The 10,998-nt window shown below is 44.2% G+C and overlaps 1 protein-coding gene across 1 annotated transcript; it reads left to right on the forward strand.

The window, feature by feature from the left end:
* The first annotated feature begins 3,599 nt into the window (after positions 1–3,599).
* Positions 3,600–9,938, forward strand: pamr1a (peptidase domain containing associated with muscle regeneration 1a). The gene is made up of 12 exons (XM_062549900.1): positions 3,600–3,729; positions 3,813–3,875; positions 4,040–4,291; positions 4,557–4,671; positions 5,484–5,701; positions 6,039–6,146; positions 6,419–6,616; positions 6,770–6,955; positions 7,047–7,113; positions 7,263–7,492; positions 7,821–8,161; positions 8,603–9,938. The coding sequence occupies exons 1-12, from the start codon at positions 3,600–3,602 to the stop codon at positions 9,203–9,205; spliced, it is 2,511 nt and encodes an 836-aa protein (XP_062405884.1). The 3' UTR covers positions 9,206–9,938.
* The last annotated feature ends 1,060 nt before the right edge of the window (positions 9,939–10,998 follow it).

Genomic DNA, 10,998 nt, shown 5'->3' on the forward strand with positions numbered 1-10,998 from the left:
TTTTAGCTTAGCCTACGATAAGGATACGTTAAGGCTGTGCACATGACTACAAAAATAACTTTAAAATAACGATATTTTAAAAATAACGATATTGCAATGTCGTTATCAATAAAAGCACAATCCCATATTATCCCACAGTCAATAGGTTACCACATGTGCTTGCCAAGTCTTCTAATGCCATTTAGGTAGTGTTTTCTAAATTTTCACACAATACAACTTCAGCAGGTTACATTGTTATACAGAAACTGTCCCATTATAATCGAGCAAGTAGTTCAGACTCAGAGGTGAATATTTCACTAGGTTAGGTGTGAATGTTTTCTTAGGGTCAAATATTCAGCTGGTAAATTGTTTCTGACATGATGCTGTTCACAATGACTGGGGATTGATTTCTAACGATATGTAGCATACAGATAAAGCTTCAGGCAAGCTTAAGCTTTATCTTTTGTTTTCTTAAAAAAAAAAAAATCTTCAAATACTATTCCTAGGCTACATTAAGTTGTCTGAATGAAAATATCTATTATTTGGTATTCGGGTTAATGAAATGCATATTTGTGTTTTTTTGTTTGGTCATGGCTGCAAGAGAACCTTCTGTTACATATGTTTGATCATTTGAGAGCAGATGGCTTCCTCTAGTGGCAGGACACTGTACATACAAATACGCTCCTCAGCTGAACAATTCTTTACCCATGCAGTTTTACACCTGCATAGAGCAGTTGTTTTTCCATCACAAATGTGTGTGTCAGAAAGTAAGCCAACACCTTTCATAAGCATCGTGTTGTATCACTGATTTTCTTTCAAATGAAATAAATTATTTTAGCCTATAAGTTTTATGCTTCTAGGTTGGACAGTCTTATCATTAGAGAACAGATTTAGCATCAGTTTAAAGCTGATTCTAAATGCTGCTTTTGCTTTTGCCCCCCTAACACTGATGCAGGATAACATTACCAGTCCCTTACAGTCGGCCTTTTCCACCAACAAAGAACTGGCTCCATTCTGGTTCATACTCCAGATGTTGAACCATTCAGAGAATCTTTGACCAGAACTTGGGTCAGAGCTGGAAACAAACAAACAAACAAAAAAAAAAAACGAATTGGAGTAAGCATGTTTAGATTAGATTAGATTACAGATTAGGTTCAACTTTACTGTCATTGTGCAGAGTACAAGTACAAAGACAACGAAATGCAGTTTGCGTAACCGTGTCATTCTACAGTTCAGTAGTACACGCTACCCTCTCTGTTGATGACACATCCATTGTTCTCTTCAAAACTGTGGAAATGTGGGCTGGTTCATTAAATAGCACCAAGGTTCAAAGAATTCTAAATGGAACCAGTTCTCTGTTGGTTGAAAAACGCCTGAGGGGAATCCTATAGTGTCTCTTCAGTGTGTTCTGTGTCATTTCAAAACACATGTTCCAAATACCTATTGCATTAGTCAGTCAAAAACACAATTCTTTTTTCCCTATTGGATTAAAGGGCTGGAAAAATGGAAACATTCAGCGGCGCATGGAAAATGTGTGTCCATGGAAATGCAGAACAAACCAGGGGAATCTGTTTCATCCCTCTGGCCTTTGTGTGCAAACAGTCTCCACTGAACAGAGGCATCCCCTGTTTGGACATATAGTGGGAAAGCTGCTATCAGAACTATAGGCATGCTTTCATCATCAGTCAGTCAGTCAGTCAGAACATCAGTGAGCAGGAGATGGAACACTCCTTGGGGGAGGGGCCCTGAAATGTTCTTTGCCAGGTGAGTCATGAACTTCTTCTCTGCGTTCTCCATTAGTATGGCTCATCTTTTCCCCTAGCAGTATAGACTGACCACTCCGCCAAACCTCATAGCTGTGTCAAAATATTTTACTGTTTCTACTCAAACGCCTGTTTATAAACGAAGCTGTGGGGGGGGGGTATGTAATGAATGCACAGTGGAGTAATTCTCACAGATGTGGCAGGGCTGAGGGCCGGGGTTAAGGGTTTGTGTTCTACGACGGAGTCCGTCTGTCAGCAGCTGTTGCGTCATCCCAACACTCCTGCTGTACGGTTTACAGAAGCCCAGCAGTCATAAAACAGTCTCTCTGCTCCCAGCACACAGAGCGAGACGGGCAACTGGGCTAGGGAGGGAAACAGAGCAAGAAGGAAGAACTGTCACTGAGTGTGTGTTTGTGTGCGTGGATGACAGGAGAGGAGAGAAAGAAGGAGAGCTAGAGAGTGAGTGGGGCAATAGTTTACAGACTTCTCGCCTTCCAAATTTCCAGGAGTATGCATTCTCTGGTCAGACCAAAAATTAGGGCACAGTTGAATCTAAATCGAAGCCAAAACGCCTTTTGGCCCCTTTTTGTTCTCCATGCTATGCTGCTTTGTGTCTGTACAACGGCCTGGCCATATGGTAAGAGCTATCATCTCTTCTTGGATGTCATCTAACAGTTATTTTATTTGAACTATAAAGAAGTAAAGCCAACAGGGCTCTAAAGCACTAGTCATGTTTTTGAACTGTTTTAATCACATAAATTAAAGCCAGAGCAGTATAGTGAAGGAAGTCTGTATTGAGCTTTCATAGGTTCATGAATTAATTTTAGGAGATGGTTAAAGGTAACATTGAGATATCTTTTGTGAGGGGCAGGAAGTCTGTTTTAAGTCGTTTCCTTTGTGGTTTTTCTCTAATGGGCACTGTTTAATCATTACTTTCCACCCCCTGATGTGTCAAAGTTTTACACAGCAGATGTTGCAGGTCATGACTGTGTTTTTCTCTACAGGGATGACTATTATCTGAGACATTCCCTGCTGTTGTTTCATCTGTCTAGTCAGCATGCAGAATCAGTGAGACAGGAGAAATCAAAGTGCCTACAGAAATCACGGCTCCAAACACAAACCTCGCAAATCGAATTATACATTTATGCTTGTTACTTTAATCTTTAATTTGACCCATTTCTCCTGAAGAGTTTAGGCAATGACGATTGTGCAATGTGTTGTTTGTGGGATGGTTTGGTGGTAGATGCAAATAAATTGCGTGTTTACTGGAACACATGCCAATTTGACAGTTGTTTGAACAGATGTTTGAAGTATTTTTTTTTCCTCAGCTGTGTAATCCAAATGATCTAGCCCATGGGTACAGCTAAATTGATTGCATTAAATCAAATGCCAATGGTAAAAGATGGAGGAATAAGCAACTCCTTTTAACCACCTGATTTACATGCAGGAGACAAGGCAAGTTGACACAAGTCAATTATGGATATAGTTGCAGACATGATCAGTGGAAGATATCTGTAGAAATCTTAATTATTCCCTCTAAATTACACTGTGGCAATGTGGCAATTACTTTATGAACTACTTTCCATATTACAAGACAAAGGTGTCTCTTCTCTTTTACATGCCATCGATCTAAGTAATAAAAGAAAAGTCTGCACAATCAAATCTGTACAAGAACGTTTTTATCAAATCTGCAAGCAACAAATCTGCAGTCGTTCCAAGACCAGAGTAAATCACATCCAGCCCTCATTAAAAGCCTCATCTGATGCCAGAGAACTGTTGAGAGATCGTGTTTCCTGATCCGCTCTGTCAGTTTCCAGGTCCCAGGATGACAAGTGTCCGAGTGCTGAGTGGAACGTCATGTGTCGCTCGTGCTGCGAGTACGAGCAGATCCGATGCAGGTGTCCGTCGCAGAGGACACAGGTGGGCTACGCGGTGCCCTGTTGCCGCAACGAGCTGGACGAGTGTGACCCCTGCATTATACACCAAGGTGGGCAGACAGACACAAAAAACAAGGAGACACACTCCTCCACACTCATGGAGATGACGCTCCAAGTTTCCCTTTTGCTTTAGCGAGATGCCAAATGGACGTGTTGCAGCCTATCTCTCCCATCTCCCCCGACGTCATCCTCCAGAGTAAACACATGTCACTGGAGACAGGACTCTGTCTATAAATCCCCCTAAATATAAACACCCCTGAGCTGTAGGGACAACTGCAGCTGTATCATGTAACAACTGATTTAGTCACAGTACAGACGGCAAAAGTAAAACAAACAAATGTTGTCCATCTGTGTTTACAGGGTGCAGCATTTTTGAGAACTGTAAGACGTGCAACAATGGGACCTGGAAGCCCCAGGATGATTTCTACATCAGAGAGCAGTACTGCACCGAGTGCCGTCAGGGCTGGTCTGGAGGGGACTGCATGAGTAAGTTCAGAGAGCAGTACTGCACCGAGTGCCGTCAGGGCTGGTCTGGAGGGGACTGCATGAGTAAGTTCAGAGAGCAGTACTGCACCGAGTGCCGTCAGGGCTGGTCTGGAGGGGACTGCATGAGTAAGTTGGCCTTCCGCCCTTAGAGAGAGAGAGGCTCTCTGAAACACATGCAGGCCTAAAGATTTGGCACTCACACTCCTCCTGAGCATGGTTGGAATATTGTGTGCATTGTATGAACACTGTGTTATTGTATTATGGAACACCGAACAGAGGAAATCTAGAGAACTATGTAGCTTTTTTCATTTTTTGAGGAAACAAATATATCCGATTACTGTTTTACCATTTTACTGTAAAGGTCCGGAATAATGCTTTTTGTTCTGTCTAGAATGTGGAGGTGTTATCAGAAGACGTCAAGGTCATGTGACTATGGAGAGTTATCCCATCAATGCCAAATGTGAGTGGACCGTATATGTAAACAGAGGACTGACGATTGACCTCAGGTGATTATCACTAATCAGTCTATTCTGGAATACAGCTCCAATACTACTTTGCTACTTACTTTCAATATTCAAGATTCAAGATTCAAGATTTAGAAAGCTTTACTGTCCAACATGTTGCCATGTTAGAAACGTTTCTTTGATTGAAGGCAATGTCCTATTCATATGTGTGATGTTTGTGTAAGATGTATATTTTGTGTGTGTATTACCTTTGGTGTGAAGGATTTGGTGTGTAGTGACTTTTTGGCCAGAGGCACTCCCTGTATCTTCTGCCTCGCAACTCTGCAGATCAGTGGAGGGAATGGGAAGCATTCTGGAAAATGGAATTTGATTTCCTTTCCACTGCCTGAATGCACAGATCTGGCAGCTGTCTTTGTGGGATGCTGATGATCTTTCCCGCCTGCTTGATTACCCTAGCCAGCTTTCCCTTGCGTCTGTTTGTTAGGAAGCTTTACTAAGACGTGATGTTGAAGGAAATGACACATTCTATCATTGTCTGATATGCTGTTGATAAAATCTCCTGTCTGACATCAAATCCTTTGAGCTCCTCATGGAGACACATGTGTTGTTGTGCTTTTCAACACAATCTAACATGCTGTACGTGAAGTGCAAATATGTTATTGGTCGCTGCTTCTTTTGTAGGCCTACTGACGAATGTGATGCTAATTTCCTTGTCTCCAGCGTGGCCCTTGACTTAGCCAGACTTAGCTGACCCTTTGTGCTTGACTTGTATGTAGTACTTGATAGTGTCATTGTGCTATATTGCATATACTGAATAGTTCAGGTGAAAGGTTTTGCTTTTCCTCTTTATGCAGGTTCTCAATGCTCGACCTGGAGTTTGATCACAATTGTCGGTATGACTACGTGGAGGTGAGGGATGGTGACCGCATGGACTCGCCTCTTATTGGTCGATACTGTGGCAGCGAAAGTCCTCCACCAATCATAAGCTCCCGGAATTCCCTGCGCATTCATTTTGTGTCCGATGGATATAACAACTTTGATGGCTTCTTTGCTACATTCCAGGAGGCCTCTGGTGAGACACTTCATAACGAGAACATGTCTCTCTTTTACGGCACAGACTTCTTCTCTTAAACTGTTATTCAAGCTTCCACACTTCATCAATTTTCAACAGTTTTATGTGCTTTGGTGTTTGCTTTGGGTTTGGAGACAGTCTTTAATTGTAAATTCAAGAAAGAGGCCATATTTTGTTTCTCTAAATCCAGACACCCTCTTTGCGTGTGAGAGTGTTTACCTTGCCTCCTACTCTTTCAGTCCTTGTCATAGATCATCACTGCGACCACCTAACATCACCGCACAATGTGGCCACTGTCTCCTGGGTGTCATCTGTTTTTTTTATCCTCCATCCACAGTATGCAGTTCCTCCCCCTGTCTGCACGGGGGCACTTGCAACCTGGACCCTGTTGTGCCCTTCCGCTGTGTGTGCCCAGCTGACTACACAGGACATCTGTGTGAGACCGGTCAGTTCTGTTTCAGGTCATTACCACTAAAGCAACACAGGCACTTTGAAATCGAACATAACATCCCTATCACGTGTTGTATTGAAAAAAGAAAGAAAGAAAAAAAATATATATTTATTCGCAACGAGTGATGGTCAGTATTTGGGATGCTGTTGTGCATGGGTATTTCAAATCGGTCGGACTCTTGTCCCTCATAAAAACGTTGACTTTTTAAAGGGTCATGTCCACATAGCCACATTAGAAGCACTAAATCACTCTGTCTTTCCGTTCAGCGGTTCCACTGAAGAAGGCCTGTGGCGTGCCTCCAAAGCCCCAGGATGGGGATTTCACTCTGCTGTACGAAGCATCTGGAAATGCTCTCAGCATGGTGCAGTACTCGTGCCACAAATCTTACCGGCTACAGGGCACGACGCAGAGGAGCTGCTCGTCCAATGGCACATGGAGTGGAGCATCGCCCACGTGTGTCAAAGGTACGCTCGGCCCTCCGACAAGACCACATTAGAGGGTGATTTTATAGATGGGCTCATCCATAGCATCATGGGTTTCTTTTTGTGTGAAATGAGGTGTGCAGAGAAAGCTCTTAAGGAGTGCACTACCCCCCTTCCATTTATCCTCTTTCATAGACTCCAACAAGAGTAACTGCCCTTCATTGCCTAAGCTTCAACATGGGCATTATAAGACGCTGGCTGGAAAGACATCACACATGGTGGAATTTCACTGCAAGAACTCCTATGTGCTGAGTGGAAATTCACGCAGAAGCTGCCTTGCTGATGGAACTTGGAGTGGCAAGCAGCCACAGTGTGTGAGAGGTAATGTCGACGTCAGCTGTCTCATATCAAAGGTTAAACGCTTCTTGTCATTGTGGAAAATACATAATATTCCTCTTGAAACTATCTACAGCTTGTCGTGAGCCTAAGGTGTCGAAACTTGTGAAACAGAGGATTCACCCACCTCACGTTGCTCTCAGGTAAGGAACAGGCTAGTGGGTGTGTGCAGTAGATGCGACATTCTGTGGACATAGGACAGACGATAAGACAATATTTTGTGTTAAGTGCCCAAGTTGTACATGATTCAGAACTTCAAAATGATGCCATGTAATGATGACACATTCTCTAGGAGAAATACCACACTTGGGCTGTACACCCTGACCAACCTGAGGATACCAGGAACGGCCGCCCTGAGTGAAGAGGTGACCCCTGTCGAGCCACTTCCTGCTGGGTTTCACCCTCTGTTTACCCAGATCGAGTACGAGTGTGCCTCCCCACTCTACCAGCACTTTGGCAGTGCCCGGCGCACCTGCCTCAAGACGGGGAAGTGGAGCGGGCACCATGTTTCCTGTTCGCCAGGTGAGGGCAGCAGTGAGCTCAGCTCTCAGCCAGGATCGCTGCAGAATCGCTGGCGTGCACCACATTTCTAATGGCTGGCTTTTCCATTACTGAATTGTTCGCGATGAGTAAAAGGCTTGTGTTTGTCAAAACAGATGGTGTTCTTCGAAAACCTCAATAAATTTAGTTCAAAGCACAGTGTTACTCTGGGTGAAGAAAGGACAAAAGTGTAAATGACAAAAAAGCTTAGCAAGACCTACAATCATATTTATTATATAATAGAGGATATAATGTGATTTTAAATGACAGACTCTAATCAGCAGCCCTCTGTGTTCTTCCCGTTCTCCAGTGTGTGGAAAACTCGGATCGGTCAGTCCCCAGACGCTGGCAGAGACACAGTGGCCTTGGCACGCGGCCATCTACCACCACATCTCTGACGGAGCCAGCGCGGGCAGCACAGGGAGGGAGGAAGCCAGCTCTGGTGGGGGCAGAATCGGGGACAAGCGAGGCGAGCGTTGGCAGTTGACATGCAGCGGGACCTTGGTGAACCAATACAGCGTGGTGGTGGCAGCACATTGCGTGACAGAGCCGGGCAGTGTCCAGCATGTTCGCCCGGCTGATATCAAGATTGCCATGGGCAAGCGCACTTTAAGAGCGCATATGAACACAGAGACATCCAACTTCTTGCGGGTACGTGTGTGAATTAGAGTGTATCTGGGAGAAGGAGTGGGGGCCACATTTAATCGCTTAATCTATAAAAATGGCAGAAATCAGAGGCATAATTGACTGACTGACTTTCTAATGAAGATAAGAATAATAATATAAAACAAAAAAACAGTGGAATTCGCTGCATTATTGCATAATGGCTGCTATTGCAACACAGTCTGATAGCCATAAAAGTTTATTGCTCACCGACATGTGGCTTTGTGATGATCAAAATGTGAAATGACCCAACAGTGGAGTTGTCCTACGTCCACCTCATCTAATTAATCTCAAGGCACATGGCAGTCCATTAGCTCTGATCTGGTGCCAGCCAACCCGCTGTGCCATTTAGCTCAGAATCATGCCAGGCAGCCGCTGTGCGTGAGGTGTGCCTGTTCACCTGGTCTCATATCTGCCCACTGTTCACAGGTGGCTGCCATCTTGATTCACCCAAATTACAACCCAGCTGGGCCGGACTCTGACCTGGCCGTACTGAAGCTGCTGGACAAGGCCAGAATCAGCGAGCATGTCATGCCCGTGTGCCTACCCCGACTGCAAGGAGGAGAGGTTACTGCCCAGCAGGGGTACGCCATCGACTGGGCCCTGCCTGAGAGCTCTGCCCAGGACGACACGGCAGTGTCAGCTCAGACTGGGCTGATTGAGCTGAGCGATGTCTTGCAGTGTGAGAGACAGTACAGTCTCAATGGGCTTCCCGTGGCCATCACCGACAACATGCTGTGTGGCCGCCAGCATCCCCTCAGCCCCACGCCGGTCTGCTACTCCGCCACCGGTGCGCTGGTCGTGGTCCAGTCCCCTCCTCCTCCTCCTCGCAGCCCCCACCGGTCACCTCTCTCAGGCAACGACAGACGCGATAGCGACAGCGACAGCGACAGCGACAGCGACCAAGGTACCTGGGAGCTAGTCGGCCTGGTGAGCTTTGGGTATAAACAACGCAAGTGCAGCCCAGAACTTTACAGCATCTACACGCGTGTGAATAACTTCAAAGTGTGGATCGAGAAGAGCATTAAGTAGAGGCCCCTGCTGAACCACGCTTACTTAAAGGCCTCTGCTGCTGCAGAACATTGGACCAGCTGCTGGGTTGGAGCTTCTGGACTCGCAGAGGCTTAAAGACACTTGCATGGTTTAGTAGAGTGGTCTCTCAGATCGCAGACACTGCTGCTTTATTTCTCCAAATGAATATTTCTATTCATCTATTTCTATTTCTATTCTATCCAAAATTTTCTATTTTTTTACATCACATTTTATTTGCAATTTTGTGCAAATGTTCCCCTTTGCAATGGAATGCATTATCAATGCAAGTCAAAGGCCAACACAAGGAGTTTTTTTTTTTACGGCTCCATTCTTGTTGATTATGGGAAAGAGATGTTCTCAGATCAAACACGTTCAGGTGTCTGAGCATGTGTTAGTGGGGGGAGCAGTTAGCCAAACGTGCAGTCACTCATTGAGAATCACTTATAGGGGATTTGCAGGCTTTAGCTGCTCGCGTTCCTTGCACATTCACTGCTGTCCCTGTGAGTTCACATAGAGTCTCCCCCTCTAAGACATCCACTGTGACGCAACAACACCTTGCACCTTGTTGAGCCCCTGTTACTTCAACACTGCTAGTAAATTCACCAACATATAACGTACAGCACTAGAAAGTGATATAATGTATGCTTGCAAATATACAAATAGACACTTGGTCATTCAGATGTGCATGTTTGAATAGCATGTATCACACAACAGTTAATAGTGTAAATGAGAAGTGCAGTGTTTGTTTTACATACTTTTCCTCTATTCTTAATTCAGTTCAATTCTGTTCTTAATTCAGTGATCTTAAAGGAAAATTCCAGTGATTCCCCACGCAGATATCTTTTTTTTCAAGGTCACCAATGTTGGTAAACATATTGTATACCAAAGTGAAACATGAGATTCAGTCACGAAGAAGTACAATCAAGATATAGGGTTTAATTATACAGGAGAGAGGCACACACGAAGCACAGTGTACTCCAGAATATGCACCTCTGATTTGATAGAGAATTATACACGGTTTAAAAGCACAACAGCAAAGGATAGATAATCATAATATGTAATAACAGTGGAAAACTTCAGGAGACACTCCAACCAATGGTTGTTGACGTGAACAGACACGACAACCCTGGTGCCTTATATTATCCATGTTTAGGAACAATACAGATATCATACAGTGCCATTAGAATCATTCTTTTGGTGTCAAAGTGAACCACTAGTGAGAAAGACAAAGCTGTGAATCACACATTTAATTGCAATATGGGCCTAATGCAGAACATTAAGCCACGTATTAGAATATTGGACTGAATGATCAATTCCACTCACCAAGTACTGTCAGTACGAAATAAAATGAAAACAATCGGTTCTACCCAGCTGGAGCTGCTGCAGCCAACAGCTAGAGTTGCCAGGTACAGTGCTATGCTATGATCTTTGTGTAAAATTACCAGAATTGTAGTTGAACCAGTGGGCTTATATTATGGTTAGGCCTACTTTAGCCGTTGTAGTTGAGTTCAGTTAGTTTCTTACTGAAATGAGCTGCACCGATATCTATTAAGACCAGTAAGAGACTGTGATATTTTCTATATGATGCGTTGTATATGAACTGATGCATGTACTGATGCAAGCTGTTTGGGAATCCCATGTACAGTAGCCTGATGATGTCATGTAGTCCTAAATAGACAAGGTAAATACTAATCTTTCCCTCCCCCTTAGAGGATGACACAGAGGGTAGCCACTTGACTTCTCACATTGCTTGCATGTGTGTGTGTGGTGAGGATGTGTGCTCTCTAGACTTG

This window comes from Sardina pilchardus, chromosome 11 (assembly GCF_963854185.1).
Source record: "Sardina pilchardus chromosome 11, fSarPil1.1, whole genome shotgun sequence".
NCBI classification, from domain to species: domain Eukaryota; kingdom Metazoa; phylum Chordata; class Actinopteri; order Clupeiformes; family Clupeidae; genus Sardina; species Sardina pilchardus.